Raw genomic sequence first — 18,605 nt, forward strand, 5'->3', positions numbered from 1 at the left:
CTCATCTTAGAATTAGAGATGTGGCGAACGGTTCCCGAATCGTTCGCCGGCGAACATCTCCAAATCCCTGGGGCTTTTACTACTTCCGGGTCACACTGACCCGGAGTAGTACGCCTACGCTGCCCGGCGGAGCACCTCCTAGATCGCGCTCCTGTTGCCGGGCACTTTCTGCGCGTGTGCATGACGTCATGAACGACGTCACGCTCGTGCGCAGAGAGTGCCCGGCAACAGGAGCGCTATCTAGGACGCGCTCCGCCGGGCAGCGCAGGCGTACTACTCCGGGTCAGTGCGACCCGGAAGTAGTAAAAGCCCCAGAGATGAACAGTTCGCCGCATCTCTACTTAGAATATGCTCATTGGGCAGCAGTAAGTACATCGGGCCCACACTTTGCAGATGGGGGACCAGACTCTTCGACAATGGCACTGCACCATCTCTCCACTGCAAATACAATCTTCAGTGATCGCAGCTGCAGAATTAACTGAGAGGTGGCCAGTAAGGACTCTCATTACTTGCAGCCCATCTGGGCCCTATGACAATCTATCTAGCCCAGAGCTCTCTTCTCCTTTACCAGCACAAACAGTGCAGCAGCAGCCCTCAGCTGCTCCTAGTCCTGCTGGGTCATGGAGTGGTCTTCTCCCCTGCATGCAGATACAGCATAACATCCACACAGACAGCACAGTGACAGCAAAGCTGTTACTAGTGCTTTTACCAAAGAGTGGTGTCTCCCTGTCTGTACACTAGGCTAGCTTACTGGCCTCTCCTCAGCTGATCCTGCAGCCACAATCACTGACCATTGTTGAGGAGATTGGTTCCCAGCTGCAAAGCATGGGACGCTGCGCTTACTGCTGCCAAGTAACCTATACTAAGGTGAGACCTGCCCAAGGGACTATTTCCCCTCATTTACACAGAACATATGAATGCTTTTTTTCTACAGTGCACCTCTTTGCATGCAAAGCACCCCAGGTTTGAAGTTACCACCAGATTGCTTCCCTACACCTAAGTTCTCTCCCTCGTGATATTTTCACACTTCCGATAAAATGCCTTTTAAGTCACCAACAAGCAAGAAAATACTCAGAATTATTTTGACAGTAACGTTTCACCTATTTTTTGATTCTTTTTTCAATTGCAGAATGTTGAAAGTTATTTTCATGAGAATATGAAAATGATCTCCTAAGAGAAATCTTAGGTGAACAAAGTGTATTGAGTTAAGGTCCTCAGACTCTTTAAGACCCTATCTGCCCCAGGAGCCAAAAGATTTGCTTCCTCATCACCTTACCTTGTGTTTTCACCCTAATCCATTATTGAATGTAAACCTGCAAGAGCACTGTCCCCCACCCCCAGATTTTCTTTTTCTGCTGTATTTATTTTATCAAATGAGCATGTAGCTGTGTTGATGGATGTTATCATACCATGCATTGACAATATATGTAGTTTTGTATTTGCATTACTGGATGATCTGACTGTACTGTGCATGAATTATGTATGTATTTATGGTACCCACTATTGTCTGTATTGTACTCTGTACAACACTATAGAATATTATGGTGCTGTATATAAAAAATACTGTATTTTTTGGATTATAAGACTCACTTTTTCTCCCCCAAAAGTGGGGCAAAAAAGTCACTGCGTCTTATAGTAAAAATGCAGTGAGTTCCTGACTTGTGAACACCTGCCATGCAGAAGAGGACACGGGGACAGACGGAGGATACAGGGGAACACAAAGGGGCATAGAGCAGGACACAAAGGGGCATAGAGAAGGACACAAGGGGGACACAAAGGGGCATAGAGGAGTACACAAAGAGGACAGAGACAGACACATGGTGGACACAATAGGACACAAGGGGGACAGAGGAGGACACAGGGAGACACAAGAGTTACAAAGGGGACATAATCCACAAGATGCCCCTTCACCATGGATGCACCAGGTTTAGTATATATATTTTTCCCCTGGTTTTTGTCCTCTAAACCTAGGTGCCTCTTATGGTCAGGAGCATCTTATAGTCTGAAAAATACGTGTAATAACAAAATATTTAACAACACCAAAAATAATGCTTCTCTTTATAGATTATAACATGGCTAGGTTCTCCCGTAGAAATGTATTATTTTAAAGATAAGTATATTATCTTTGAAGCCATTAATCAAACAATCTATGTCTCTACTTATATTTATCCCTCATCCAAACAATATGTATTAGAAAACTGGTGATAGAGAGAGTCAGAAGAATATTAAATATTTTACGGTTGGAAAACTTATGAAAGACACAAATGTAATAAAATGTATACAATTAGAGTAAACTTTCTATTCAGTTCCCTTCATGATTTTCATTACATTTGTTTCCAGTATTGTAGTTGTGTAAATCATGCTAGTATTAGAATTGATGCAGGGTTGTGCAAATTTTGCATGCAAATGTAAGTGGCTTGAACATAAACCAACTGAATTCCACCTCGGCAGGATTTGATTGGTCCATTTTGAAGCTGCATAAATGTACACATACAATTTGCATAATGTTGCATCAACCCATAACTATTTACATCCCATTCACCATCTCTAGTCAGTATAAGCCTCTGTAAGGAAACCAACTATGTGATACAGCCTTTCTGACCATTTACATGGAATAGAGGGTCAAGTATAGCCTTAAATTGAATGTGCAGTCCTTGATTCTTAGCACTCCCTATACTTCTACTGAATGGTAAATCTTATTCTAGCATCTTCCAATAAGGGATTGAATGATTTGTTTTATAGCGCCTTCATACATACACGAAACACAATGCCACAAATGGAAGTTAAGAAATAAATTCCATCTTTTTTTAAAACTTTTATTAGAAACACTCAGGTAGAAAAGAAAGAAAAGACAATTTTTTCAAGACTCTCAGTGATTTTCATGCACACATAATTTTGCATAAATGCAGGCACCGCGCAAGGTTTGCATGAGGTGATGGCAGGTGGGGGTTTGTTTGACTCTCATAGTAAATACATTGCAAACTGACCATGGGAGGGGCAGATTCTGGGAACATACACTAAGTCAAAAATTGAATAAAACCTGGATTTTTTTGTAAACAAAAAACTGCTTTGTAGCATTAGATATCTTTTTCATAAATATTTGTGGGTATATTATACTACAAAGGCACAAATTTAAAACAGTATACATTGATGCCCCTGAAAGAGCCCAAATGCCTGTGTAACAGTAAAATTATTACAGTGACAGACGATTTCTAAAGCTACGGGCTGGATGAGAATTACTTGGAGTCTGGTTGTTAAAGGAATGCCGCTTGTGGCATAAGAAAATCAACGGAAAAAGTGCAAAGTCACTTAATTTACAGAAGAAATAGCAAGTCCTGTATTCTACTGAGCATATCTCCTGAATTATTCTGTTTATAAATTCATAGCTTTGCCAAGGGATAACTCGGCCTGCCAAAAAGAATTCTGCAAACGTTACTATTTCACAAGCATTTGGTCTCCATATTTGAACACTTGAAATAACAGGGTTCTAATTGGTCCCTAACGGTCAAGGCAAGTAGCAGATTTAGGATTTCTCTCTTTGGAAAATAAATTTATCACGTGCCCATTTCTTTTGACTGCTCAAAGAATTTAGTCTTTTCTTACTTTTTTTTTGTTTTGCTTTTCATATTTTTCTCCATTTCATTTATAAATTTCTTATATTTCACATCAGATACTGTACAAATCAAAGTGTCAAAATTTCATTCTTACAAAATTATCTGATGTAAGATAGACAAATATACTCTTGAAAAAATCTAATTTTTCTGCTTGTGGAAAAAGGAGAATTAAGTTACAAATCAAAGAAAAACAAAAAGGTAAGAAACGCAAAAAGTAGACATTGTAAATAAAGTTGGTAAAAGTGTTATTTTTATGTCATTCTTATTTGGTTCAGTCATGTTTATATTGAAACTAAAAGAAATGGTGTTTCTCATATTTGACAAAAATATTCTTATTATAAACACATATCATGCTTAACTTTTCATGTGAGTCCACATTAGATATGATCATTTAAATGTGTATGTCCTCTTAAATAGGAAAATCAATAATTAACTGAATTAGTGGCATGTAATAATAATGAAAGAGCACAAGCAATTTCAGGCAATATGGTTGGCTTTGTTTTAAAAGGGGAAATTAATGGAAACTTATGGCAATGTATTACAATGTAATGTGGCAATGTATTACATATATTTTACTATGATGTAAAATCAATGTAATTAAATCAGTTTTACAGGGACTCAGGCAAATAATTGGGTACAGAATTCCTTTTAGCACAAGACTCGTTGAAAAGAAATGATTTGTTGAAAACAATCAGGGCACAGCAACTTTAAATCTGAATTAAACATCACAACAGGGAACATCAAAATAACTTGTCTTTACTTAGTCAATAATAAAAAAATACAGAAATGCAGTTTGCCAAACCTTGAAAGAGGTGAATGTCTGTTTAATAAAAACATAAGTTGCATAAATCCATGTAGAAATTTGAAAAAAAAAATACAATTAAATTAAAAAACCCTTCAAAATAACAAAATTTTGAAATTTCACCAAAATGAAAGTAACAAGTTATAATGTGTTTCCTGATCCTTTGTGGGAATTTAGTGCGCCTAGGTGTGTGGCTTGTTTCAGCATCTTTTTTCTCCCGTCTGCGCCAGACGCGCTTCTCCGCTCCACGACGGGGTAACTTGTCGTCCTGACTGATCCCGATTTTCAGAAGGGAGCGGCATTTGATGTGACCATTGGTTTGGCCCCTCCCAATGTTCAACAGCATTTTCAAACTGTGCTGTCTATATAGCATGGTTACTGTAGCTGACATACGTGGGTTTGCTGGCCAGAGCTAGAAAAGAAAGACATACATACTCTCTGAAAATCAATGTACAATTCCATGAATTAGAATAGCTTTGCTATACAATAATTCTATAAAATACAAGAACAGTTTGGAATGGTGCTTGGAGCAATTTGATTTCCATGGCTGTCTGCCCAGATGAGGGCGTGACCCTCCGTTGAAGGTCCTCGGAGCTGTGGAGGGTTTCAATCTTGTTAGTAGGAGAGGAAGATGGGTATGGAAAAAAACATTAGAAATGTGCTTTAAGTTTACTTTAGTAGAGGTTTATCTTTAAAGTGAACCTGAGGTGAAAATAAACTGATTATGAGATAAACAATTGTATCTGTCCTCCTACTCCTAAAAATTATTTTTTTATACATCTCACATTTTTATTTTATGTTTAAACAATATTAAATGTTTTATTGGCTCTTCTCAAAGACACGGTCTTTCAAGTGTCTCAGAGCTATAATATATGCATTTTGATATTTTCGATCTATCCCCTGCACTCAGAAGCTGTTCTTTAAAAGAAATAGTTTTATGACTGTAATTCCTTATCAGTTACGCATTTGATTAAGGGCTCTGCCCAAAACTAGTTGTGCACTTTCAATATACTTCAATACAGAAAGGTTGCTAACCCGTGGTGTGCTGTCTCTTCATTTACAATTGGTGCAAGTGGATGGCAGGGGGTGGTATCCCTATGGAGACTGAGCAATGGCATCACAGAGACAAGTCCCAGATGGAAGACCAGAGGTGGTTATTACTGAATTTACTCTATAGTCAGACCAGGTCCTCAATTGGAGTTAACCTGTCACTTGCATAACTGAATGTTTAACTCTTTCAGGTAGAAAAAGAAAAGTGGAACACTGTCTAGTTATTATACAGTATATACTTGGCACTGTACATATACATGTTTAATTCATCGTGTTACATCAACTCAGGTACACTTTAATGGGATAAGTACAGAGATCTGCACACCCAAAGAAATTATTGAGCACTACTCTCTGCATTGCTGAGAGTATATTTATGGCATACCTACTGCACTACACTAATGATGAAGAGTGGAAAGTTGATGAAAGCAGTTTTGCATAGAAATTACTACTTTCCTGACTTTCATAAACGTACATTGTTTTCTCTATAGAAGGGCTTTTAGAAAAGTACAGTAGGATTTAAAACAATTGAAGTGTCCATTCATGCAACTGAAGCACAGAAACTACAGTTCTTTGCATCAAACTCCAGTAACTTTATCTATAGAGAGTAAGGCAAAGTTCAAACTGATAGTATATTTACAAATGTCGCAACAAGTAACCAGCATTTTGCAATTATTTGAAAGGGCATGTTGTGCCATTTTTCTAGTATTTGCTGCAGTTTAACAAACACTACAGAGAGAAATGTGTTGTGATTCTCACTGTAAGCACCTGCCAAATGCTTACGCTGGTGCTTGGCAGACATTTTTAAACATTTGGCATGCATTCCCATAGACTCTCATTACAACCAAAACAATGGCCAAACATGGGGGAAAAGGTACAGGCAATGTTTTTCTAAATACACATCCAGGCAAAGACTATCCCTGAGTGCCTTTGTGAACTTTTTCATTAAATATAAGAGGACATTTGCATGTGTGCCCTATTGCTAAGACAAAAGCCTGGCTCAAGTCCTGCTGTCTCTTTTGTCAGAACGTATTTATGTCGATGTACTAGGGAAGGTCGGAAATGCTTATTTCTGATTGCGTGAGAATACCAATTTCTGCCAATGAAAATTTACGTTTTTCCATTTTCCCGTTTTTCCAATCCTCCAATTTCAGAGAAGTATTTTATTGGTCATTGATTTACTTCAGAGAATGCAAATAATGACAAAAAACTATCAGAAAATCAGAAAAATCGACTCTTGTGATTAGTCTAAAATTACCGTGGTAATCCGATTTTTGTGGAAAAATTCTGCATTCTCTGATTGGTCCAATGCTTCGGAGTTCTGTGGTTAAGTTAAAATTACTAAGTTGCAGTAAATCGAATTTCTGTGAAACTCCGATTTTATTTTTCCAATGGGAAATGCCAATCTCAGATGTGAAATGCGGAAATTTCAATTCTGCGGAATCCGAATGAGTATCCCTACTGTGGTGTCAATTTATCAAGGCTGTTCGATAAACAAAAAACAAGTTGGGAAAATATATTTTGTGTGCTAATTCATGAATATTTTCACAGGTGTGGTAGAAGTTTGGTAATTTACCAAAGCTCATTGTCGGTAACAGCAGAAGAGTGTGTACAGAGACAGCATTACAATAGTAAGAGGCATCCCAACATCCCTTTAGCTGTACTTGATTTGTTATACTGTTTGTTATACTGCCTCTGCTCACCTTGAATCTGTCTATTCTTTCTTAACATTTTATTTCATTGCCACAGCTTAGATGACCTTCCAGGAGACTTTACCATGCCCTGCTTAGGTGATTTCCCAACTAGCTCCTCCTCATCTTCAAACAGGAACCTAAGAGGTTAAACTGCCGAAGAGAGGAAGGGGAAGCCTCTTTTGTTTCATGATCTCTCTGCTGGCTGCCTGGGGGGTAGAAAAGCTAGACCCGCCGGAGAAGCCCATGGCTCCTATCAAAATGCATCATCGGGACTTTCTGGAGACAGGGGCTATTTCTATTGTATTCTGCTCCTGTCAGTCATAGGTAATCATCTCTGCTTCTGTGAGTTCTGCACTGATACTGACAGAGGAGAACTGTCGGTAATGGAACTGTGTTTTAACGCATGCTGTATCCTTGATGTATTGACATTTACTGACATTTGTTGTGGTATTTACCGCACAAGTCGGTAATTTACCTCACTGCTCGATAATTTCAGCTTTTCATGCAGTTACAGCCTAGATGAATTCACACTTTCCTAAGTGCTCGGTAAAATAAGCTGTTTTCAGCATTACTGAATGCGGTTATGCTAGATGAATAGAAAGTGCAGGGATGGAGTGAGTGGTGTTTAGGAAGTGTGCATACTTGTTTGTTCACATTACCTATATAACTCCTTAGCAACCAACATTAATTATTTTTTAACATGAAAAACTGCATTATTCACTTTCATGTTCCATGTCTACACTAACCCCTAACGCTACCCATTCGATCCTTCAATCATGACTGCAATTAGTTTGGCATTAGTTTTGGCAGAAGAGTGGCACAATGGAATAATTAGATGGCACTCCTGCCTTGCAGCTCTAGAGTCCTAGGTTTGAATTATTTACAGAAAACGTTCTGCATGAAATCTGTATGTTCTCCTTGTAACTGTGTAGGTTTCCTCTGGGCACAGGTTTTCCTCCCACATTCCAAAAACATACTGATAACTTGGTTGGTTCACCCCAGAATTGACCATAGGCTATTTTAGGAACATAAGACTATAATTATCATAGGGATTAGATTGTGAGCTTTGATGGGGAGAGTAAATGACATGAATACAGAAAGATAAGTGAAAGAAGTCATCCAATATTTCACTAATCCTTGTGCCATTCAAATGAGCTTTAAGATAATATAAGATAATATTTATATTTATTTATATCTGTAACTCTGGAGTGACTCTCCTGCTGTTCCTGTGTCTCTAATACTTTTAGCCACAGCCCCTGAACAAGCATATAGATCAGGTGGTAATAACCACAATAAAATGAGTAGTTCTGTTCCACCATACAACGTAGCAATAGGCAAATTCCACTGGCAAAAACATGGTTTTTATTTTGGAACAAATTCTCTTTTATTCTTCAATACACTTTTCCATATTTTACAAGATGGATTTGGCATATGCAAGTACACTGGTGACGTACGAGAGATAACGGCGCTGGAGATTTGGTCGCAGGATTGAGCCGGTATATGGCTGATCCTGCTGCCGCACAAGTCCCGGCCGTGTCAAATACTATTCCCCCTCCAGTCCGCCATGGATAGTGGGGAATGAAATAATTCGGCTTCCAGCAATTGCTGGAGGCCAAATTATTATGTTTTAAAAGCAACTTCAGCGCTGTCTGCTGACGGCGCTGAAGTTACTCTCTGTGCCTGCTACAGCCGTAATTCCTATTACTGCGCTGGTTTCAGCATGTTCACACTGGTGTATCACTGTAGAGATATATTTATCTATATACTGGGACATGTGTTGGTTCTATATGGTCACGCTGTACTTTTATGTGTGGTATATACCCCCTCAATTTCTGGCTTTTGGTGGGCTATAATAGACTATTTTTTCTATTGCTCTGGCCTATACTTGGTAGTTGAATTTGCAATTAAATTTAGAATGAGTTAATTTGTTCATTGCATATATGCGTTCTTGCAGATTGCGGTGATACACTTCTTATGGTTCACAGTTGGTAAGATAAAGATTCTTTCTTACTATTGGCCTTTGTATCTTGACATGCGCATAGATCTTTAATGGTATGTGATGACTTATACAGTTTATATTATGTGTTTTTAACAGATGTGTTTGTATACTGTGTGCCTCTGAGGAAGCAGCTTTTGGCCATGAAACACGTGTCAGGCAGTCTCTATTGTGATTTGGAAACCTGAAATTGTGTCCGCACGCTTTGTCAGCAACTTTTGAAGATTTGTGATTGAAGAATAAACAGAATTTGTTCATAAAACACCCCCGTGTTTTTGCCAGTGGAATTTGCATGTAGATTAGGTGCTCTAACTAAAGTCAGACTGGATTAGCTGCATGCTTGTTTCAGTTGTGTGATTCAGCCACCACTGCAGCCAAAGAGATCAGCAGGACTGCCAGGCAACTGGTATTGTTTACAAGGAAACATCCATATCCATCTCAGTTTAGGTACCCTTTAAAATAACCTAAGATGATACGCTGATCAATAATGCAATGTACTGACTGACTGACTGTGTTTCTGACCTAAAATGCAAGCATATCTCTGTCAAAGTAGTTATTTTTAGTAATTTTAAACACAATTAACGCTGTAGACTAAAACTATGTAGAAACTTTGGAGAATTGTAACCTGATTGTTTCTGATCATTTTGAGTGTCAGTTTAGGATCAACGCTGTTCTGTTGTTTGGGCAGTAGGAGGGGGGAACTAAGGAAGGTTCCCTGTTGTGGGAACTTCAAAGATACAAGATGAAAGAAGTTGGTCTAAAGTGAGTGGAGGGGAGGCCACTGACAATGAGGGGCACCTGTACACGCTCTAAGGAGGTAGTGATTACACTTGTGTTCCTGGAAAATGGACACAGTTTTCCGCAGCTGATTTGTTTTCAGTGCACATTTCCTGACTGTCGGCAATAGGAATTGCATACGGTGTGAAAAAGTAGTGCATGCAGCAAAGTTTTTCCATGTGTACGTGAACCTCACTAATGTGAGCCAGCCCATTAATTAACATGGACTGTCACATTTGGAGCATTTCTGCATGCAAGAAAACTGCCTGAGATCCCAGCCTACATTTTCAGACACGAAGATCATGAGTTGCTGAATGTAACACTTTGATTTAAAGGGAACCCAAACTGATACAGAAAAAAGAGTTTAACTTACCTATGGCTTCTACCGATCCCCTGCAGTTGCCCTGTGCCCGCGGCAGTACTCAATGATCCCCCGCCACAGCTGAGTTTGGATTCTGCCATTTGATGGCCTTTGCACCTGCACAGCCCTGGCCGCCCACGTCCCGATAGCGCTCCTATTGCTGGGAGCATCCTGCACAGGCGCAGTAGAGATTTTCTCATAATGTGCCTGCACAGGACGCTTTCAGCGATGGGAGCGCAAACGAGAACATGCGCGGCCAGGGCCACACAGGCGCAGTGGCAATCGACTGGCTCAGTCAACAAAATGGAATTAGAGGATTGTTGAGTACTGGCCCGTAGAAGCTCCAGGTAAGTTAAACTCTTTTTTTCTGCATCAGTTTAAGTTCCCTTTAAACCTGATCTATCACTTTTTTGTGTGATAATTAGACTGATCAACACACAAATTGGCCTTATTGAACCTCAAATAACCTGAATTATAGATTATCCCAGGGAGCAGCAGTATAGTTAATGAAGAACTTTAATTTTTAATCAAAAAAATGTATAGCATATCTTTGTTACACAACCAGCAGACAGGGTCAGGGGGAGTTCACTTACTTACACTTCATGGCGCATTTCTTGTGACTCCTATATTTCCTCCTTTTGGCATTGGAAGGAGAAAGTGTGGAATTACATGAAGTAAAAGTAGGTGAATACCCTGGCCCTGTCCGCAGGCTCAGTGCTGAATGGTGCTGAAGTGTGGTGTTCAGGTGAATTAGGAACAATGTTATGAATTTGAACACAAACACTAGTCCTTGGTTATGACACTGTTATCCTGTATGTAGTATAATGCAATGATAAGGAGTCCATTAGGCCTTTATATGTAAGCAGAAATTTAGATGACAATAATGTTATTTATTCTTATGTTTTCAAAGAAGCAGAGGCTTTTTTACACAGCAGAAAGATGGAATGGAGCTTCCAACTAAGCTAATAGGGGCAGGATTGCAAATCAATCTCTTGAGAGCTTCATTATTTCATATGATGTCACTGGAATAAATACTGGAATGTGCAGACACTTGGGGTTGGTTTATATGTATGCATAAAGTGCTGTTCAGATTCCAACGATGGATCGCCACCACTCCAGGTAAAGTATCAAAGCTCTTTTATTGCATCAGAAAAATGGCATAAGCAATATGGCATAAGCAAATGACATTGCTTGTGCCATTTTTCTGATGCAATAAAAGAGCTTTAATACTTTACCTGGAGTGGTGCCGATCCATTGTTGGAATCTGAATACTGTGGGTCTGTATGGACACTGAGACTGTGATCGTGGCACACTCATTTATCTACTTTTTGGTGCTTCTCCTAAACCTTTTGTGTTGCATGAAGTGCTGTATAAGCTTTGTGCCCATATGTCATTTTCACATCATTACAACTGGAAATGTATGTCCTTCTGTAAGATATGGGGAAACAAATCTGAGCAAAATGACAGATCATTTGACCGGCTAATTAGTGGTGACTGAGCAAACAATTATAATAATGGGCAAATACCTTAGGACTTGGCATAATCACAATACAAGGTGAAGACCTCATTAATCCATGCAATGCACTGATGAGGAAGATCCAGTATCTGTATACATGTTGGATTATTGTGGCTCTGTACAATTAACAAGCTGACACATCATTGCATTCCAGCAGTTCTGGAGATGTGTTTTGCTGGGCATACATGGTGAGTTTTTGTGCCGGAATCGAGCTGCTGGCTCGATGCTGGCGCGTCACCACTCGTCCACGCGTGCACGCGGATCGATTCCCGCTCGTCCCGCAGGTGCTTCTTATCAGCCGCTCGTTTTTTTTCTATTGTCCGCCCGCGGGGATCAAGCACAGAATCGATCCGCCACGGTGATCGGACACGTCGGATATTATCAATGGAGCCATCAGCGACTCGATTGATAACAAGAAACTTATCATGTATGCCCAGCATTTGGCTTACAGGTTTAATAAAGGGATGATTTGCATATTCAGCAGTGATGCATTGTGGGAGACATCATATGCTCACTCCAACCTGAATTATCGCATATACCTTCTGTTTTAAGAAGACATACTTCTGTTTTGCAATACAGGGTGAACAAAGACATGACTTTGCTTCCTAAAGGGTTTGCTTGTAAGTCCACGTTAGCATTAAGTGTGCACAATACATCACATTGCCATGTCATAAGTAAAAGAAAACCGATTTTTTTTTTATGGTCCTTGGTAAAGAATTCTCTTTTGGTAACAGTAAAATAGATGCTTGAGTGCATTTATTTACATTTTTCATGTTATCCAATAAGAATATTTTAAATATGAATTCATATACATTAATCTTTCTTTTAAAAAAAACCTACCGTATATTTTGCCCAGGAGCAGCACTAGCCATTATTTAGTGCTGTGATGGGAGCAGACGTGCTGCATTCTGTTGGACAAATACATGCAAATACTAGGTAATCACCGGGGAGTTTAGGTTGTATCCTACTGTACTGTGTAATTAGTGAGTATGTTGTGTAAAGTCTACAAGTTACAAAGGATAATATGTGATCTTTTACAATTACTTAGCATAGAACATGCTACTGGCTGCCTATTTTTGGTAGCGTTAATTGCTGAACAATTAGTGAGGAAATGAATGGGTAACATTTGGCAAACTGAACAGAAATGGCTGGGGGAGTGTGAGTGAATCTTTGGCAGATCACACACAATGGATCCGTAGTCATATAGGACATCTTAAAGAGGACCTGCAGTAAGGGGAATACAGAGGCTGCTATCTTCACTCAATAATTAACAATCCCAGTTACCGGAATTTTGTGCTGATGCTCTGTCTCTAATATTCACTGGCCCAGAATGAGCATGCTTGTTGTGGGTGTGTGACTTAAAACAACTAAAGCCAAAAGCTCGGAATGATAGCCAGGCAACTTGCATTTTTACTTATAAGGGAATGAAGATGGCAGCCTCCATATTCCTCTCACTTCAGGTTCCCTTTAAATTAATCACACAATGGCCTCAATTCACAGAGCTTTATCAAACACTTTATCAAACGTTTGATAATTTTCCTCATGGGTAAAATCTAATTTTGATTTCACTAAGGTGTTATAGATTTATTGATCATTTCATCGATAAAACATTCGATAAATCTATAACACCTTAGTGAATTCAAAATTAGATTTTACCCATGAGGTAAATTATCAAACGTTTGATAAAGTGTTTGATAAAGCTTAGTGAATTGAGGCCAATGTCACCTCTGACTTTAACTGAATGTATGATGTCTTAATACTTCCTAAAGAAATATTAGTTAAAGAAGTGAAAAAAAATTATGATATAATGAATTGGTTGTGTAGTACGGATAATTACTAGAACATTGCTAGCAAAGGAAATATTCTCATAAATTTTATTTTCAGTTATATAGTGTTTTTTATAACATTGTATCATTCTCTAATATTTGCAGTTTACACACTACTCAGCATTCTAAATGATTTTTGCAGAGCAGGCCAGTGAACTTTTGACCTGTCCTCTGGAGAGAAAAATTCCGTGGCTGACAGTTGAGATAACAAGCTTCAGAAGACAGAGCTATCTGCGACTTTGAAAGTTGTGGAGCTCAATGGCTCTTTTGCATAGATAACAACTGGAGTTTCCTAACTCTTCCTGTACTGGAAACAATATTAGACTTATGTCTCTGCTCCTAATGTTTTATTTCTTAGCTGTACTACACATACAAATCATTATATAATCATTTTTTTCCGCTTCAGTGTCTCTTTAAATACAATGTAATGAGGAGCAGTCACTAAAATACTTCTTAGTATTGGCTCACTACTGTCCATGTTAATGGCCATATGTCAGAATTGTGACATATTATTTTGTAAGAGGTCTATGTTTAGTCATTCACTGTGACATGCTGCTTTTATTAGTACATGCAGTAAAGAAAGATTTGCTATTTGGGAGGGGTTGTGGAGCATCAGCACACTGATGAGAAAAGAAGGCAGCAAGGAAGAGTAGAGGAAGAGCTTGGGAAAGGAGAGGAATTAGCACAATGAATCCTGGGGTAACAATAGGATGAGGTGACCTGTGGAACATGGAGGGCTAGGAATGGCATGGTAACACCATTTGATGTAAATGGAACCCGAAGTGAGGGACATGACAGACTGACATAATTATTTCCTTGTAAAACACTGCACATTGCCTTGCTGCCCTGCTGATCCTCTGCCTAATACTCTTAGCGATAGACCCTAAACAAGAATCTTGACAAGTACGACAGTTAGTGCACCCAGAATTGTTTGTGGTACACAACGGCATTAGTTAAAGTGCAGAATAAAAGACAGTGTATAACAACTATAGAAGACAGGCATATGGATATTAAGGTATGGATATTAAGGTATGGATATTAGTAATGCAGGGTACCTGAGAGGTGAGAAAGAAAGCCTGGGAGTTTTTTTCTGGGAAAGGGGCTTGAGTTAAGGAGGAGAACTGCTTGGGGGAAAAATGTGTTTCTATGCCCGGAGGTTTTGGTGGGAGTGGTTCTGTAGTGGTGGCCTGTAAGGAGAAGGTTGAAGAAACGACTGCCAGGGTTGGGTATGGTCATGCATGATCCTGTTGGCCCTGGTTCTCAGTCTAGATGCATGAAGAAGGTCCAGTGGTTGCAGGGGTGAACCGATGATCCTTTCCGCTGCTTTGATTATTGTTTGGAGTTAACCAAGGTGGAAGGGACCCCTGAGGGGGCAGAAAAATGCTCAATTCAACCGAGGAGACTCCAGAAGGGGCACAGAGTTCAGTTCATCTGAGGTGGGGGTACACAGAGTTTGGTTGAACCAATGTGGGGGATTTACCAAAGGGGAAGCAGAGTTCAGATCAACCAAGGAGCAGGAACCGAGGTGGAAGGGACCCCTGAGGGGGCAGAAAAATGCTCAATTCAACCGAGGAGACTCCAGGGGGGTGTACAGAGTTCAGTTTAACTGAGGAGGAGGGTACCCCAGAGGACACTTGCAGAAGCGGCAAGCAATTCAGACATTGCTGACCAGAAAGGTCAGCAAGACTACCAAGCAACTGGTATTTCTTGAAAGGAAATAAATATGGCAGCCTCCATGTATCTCTCACCTTGGGTTCGATTTAAGCTAGCCTACAATCAACTGTTTTTCACTTTAGGGACAAAACAGAGCCTGGCGGCTCTCTGTTAAAAACAAAGTACAGTTTTGTCTTCTTAAAACATTAGGTAATTATATGTGTTCCCTTCACGTTGTCTGAAATATATTGTCCATGATGCATCACCTCAGGAGTCCAGTTCAGAACTGTAGGCTATAGGCGTGCTATAAATAGTGCTCCAGCTTTTACAATACCAGGACCTCTCATTCCAGATAAAAGAGCACCACTAGTATCCAGACATGTGCACACAACTTTAAACATGAAAACTGCACGCTTGCATGCACCTTACATTCACCCTTGCAGCACAGGAATTTAACCCTAACCCTTTAATACCAGAGAGGTAGGGTCACCAGTAAATATAATCAATTAAATGTCAGTTTCACTTTCAAATTGCATGAGGCTTGGGACTGAGACAATCAAATGGTGTTGCTACCGATTTTGATTGTTTGTTCCAAGCTGCATACAATTTGCAACCAAATTTGCATCAATTTAGAAAATGAGCAACTGATCCATTATCTTTAGTTATCAGTGGTAAATTGCTAGGAGCTGTTGTCAGTGGCAGGGAGCTTTTTGACTGTACCAGGCAGTAGGTGTCAGCTTATTCCCTACTGCCAGGCCAACATTTAGGTAGAACAAACATCTTTAAAATTTCTGGCTCACAAAGACAAGAAGAAATAATTTCCATGGCTCTTTTCATTCCCTGAAGTAATGCATTATGGGCAGGGCCGTAACAATAGACCCTGCAAGAGATGCAACTGCAGGGGGGCCCAGAAGTCACAGGGGGCCCCATCCTGAGAGACTGACAACTAAGGGCAAGGAGAGAAAAAACTTTCTGCTCTCTGCACAGTTCTAATGACTGCATCTGCTCAGCCACTGATTTGGGGTCAGACAAAGTTTTGAAGACAAAGATGTGTGCCCTAGCCAATTGAATAACATTGGTTCTGGGGGAGGGGGGTGGGGTTTGGCGGTCGGAGGCCCCATCCAAAGTTTCGCAGGGGGGGCCAAGTGATTTCTAGTTACGCCCCTGATTATGGGTATTATATTTCAAGTGAACCTACACTGAGAAGGATATGGATTTTGCCTTTTAAATAATACCAGTTGCCTGACTCGGTCCCTTCGAAAAGAGAACTAGTGGGAAACTCAGTTTGGAGCACAACAAAGAAGAATGCTGGTGTGAGAAGGAAGTAAGTATATAATGCAATTGTAGATCTATTATGAAGCAGCGAGGAGGGAAGAGCGGGCGTGAGGGGTTGGAAGAGGACATGGCAGTGTAGGCTGTTACTTCTCCAAGCACTGGTCATGTGTGACTCGCCAGCGGTGAAGAAGTCAGCAGCTGCTTGTGTTTTGATGTAAAGGAACAAACTGAGCCCCATTCAATCTACGTCTGTATTCATGGAAGTCACTCGTCAGTTTAGCGCATCGGAACAATGGAATATGATTGAATATTGGTTACTATGTTTGACTATCTTGGAGGGTCAAGCTGAGTCATCAGATTTAGGCGTATTAAAGAAAGACAGAGATTGTCCTCTGCATACTTTTGCTGGGGCCTTTTGTATAGCACTGAATCATAACAGATGAATCTACGATGAAAGCTGTGTAATTAAACTTTTAGAAGATTGACTATATATGTAAAATGCTCCTTATTAAGACACATTTAAATACTGCTAAGCAGTCTGAATATAATTACCCTGTAACACCATGCACCTGTCCTGCACACGCTGAAATGGTGAGAACGCTTGTATAATGTGCAATATATGCACCAGTGCATTTTGCTGTTTGGTAATTACGCACAATGCATGCTAATGAAGATGTATTTCTGTACAGCGATCATAATGTGCACAGTTGTAAGAATGATTTGTGCACATTGAGTCTCCTACATTCTCCAGGCTGTGTGTCTGCAATGTAGAAATGTGCAGAGTGTACAGAATACATGCAGCGCACGCCCCCAGGTTACTGCAGGATGTCTAAGGCGGCAGCCTGTGGGAGATGTCGCTTGACATTGAACCTGTGAGTGAGAAGATGAATTCTGACAGTGTCATTAGCTGTGTGCTGTGTTTTCTGAATGTAGGCACCAGGAGGGGTTGGGGGAGCTATTGATATACAGCTGTTTATTTAAAAGCTACGTGACCCAGACAGAGCAACAAATCAGTTTCTTTGTTTTTCCCAGTAGTCAAGCTAATCCTTCCTTTACCCTCTTAGTCACAGGTCTGTGGCTTAGCATTTGTTGATACGGCAATAATTTAATGTTCTTGTAATTTTATTTTTCATTACTTGAACAGAGCTGACACTTTGTGATTTGATGATATAGGCCAAGAAGCGTTCCGATAATAGATATAATGTACATGTAAAGGTTTCCCTTCTAGATTATTTGTGGCAGCTGACAGATATGATAAATCTTTAAAATAGCTACGAAACGTATATTTGTTTCTTTTCATTTATGCACCATTAACAGTGGTAATTACCTTGTGTCTCCATGCTGTCACATAGCTCCGTCTTGGCCTCACCATTGGGTCTGTAGCCTCCCTTTTGGGTGAACTTGTTGCTCATTGTTGCTGCCGTGACGACAGCCTTCAGGCTTCTCTTACGTTTGGGCACATTCAATTCTGGATGAAAAAGGATAACGTAGACCTTAGGCATGTACAGCATACCTAAGGATACCGAGGCACTCAAACTCACTGAAATGGTCAGTGTTGTGGTCTGGATGTGCATCTAAGGACAAAAGTAGAAATCAGTGAAATCAAGTTAGGAACAACAAAAAGAAAACCATAAAGAAATGTATAGTTTATGGATCTCACATTTACACGTTACATGAGCCATAAAAACATTACAACAGAACAACATGGTTTATTAACGCATTTGGGACTAAGGCCCCGTTCACACTGCACGCGTTTCCAGCCGCGTTTTGGAAACGCGTGCGGGAGGCCAACACGCACGACATCAGACATTGCATAGACTGCACTGTCTGATGTTCACACTGCATGCGTTCCGAACCTGTGCGGTCCGGGAACGCATGCTGCACGCATTTTTTGCAAAAACGCGCGGCTGTCCCATTCACTTTTCAGTGATGGGATCAGCCACGCAACACATACAAACGCGGATGGCGTGCGTTTGCATGCGTTGCGTTCCGCACGCATGGCCATCCCCGTTTGTAATCTGAACGGGCCCTAAAAGGCTTCTTT

General features: G+C 40.2%; 1 protein-coding gene across 2 annotated transcripts in view; it reads right to left on the reverse strand.

Moving 5' to 3' along the window:
• Nucleotides 1–3,897: 3,897 nt before the first annotated feature.
• GRM4 (glutamate metabotropic receptor 4) overlaps nt 3,898–18,605 on the reverse strand; it is a 327,989-nt gene continuing 313,281 nt past the window's right edge. For both annotated transcript variants that reach the window (XM_068269388.1, XM_068269389.1), the window contains 2 exons: nt 17,889–18,135; nt 3,898–4,828 (listed from right to left, as the gene is read on the reverse strand). In XM_068269388.1, coding sequence (XP_068125489.1) covers nt 4,779–4,828; nt 17,889–18,135 — 297 coding nt within the window. In that variant the 3' untranslated portion in view covers nt 3,898–4,778. The remainder of the gene's footprint in view (nt 4,829–17,888; nt 18,136–18,605) is intronic.

The sequence above is a fragment of the Hyperolius riggenbachi genome, chromosome 2 (genome assembly GCF_040937935.1).
Source record: "Hyperolius riggenbachi isolate aHypRig1 chromosome 2, aHypRig1.pri, whole genome shotgun sequence".
NCBI lineage: Eukaryota > Metazoa > Chordata > Amphibia > Anura > Hyperoliidae > Hyperolius > Hyperolius riggenbachi.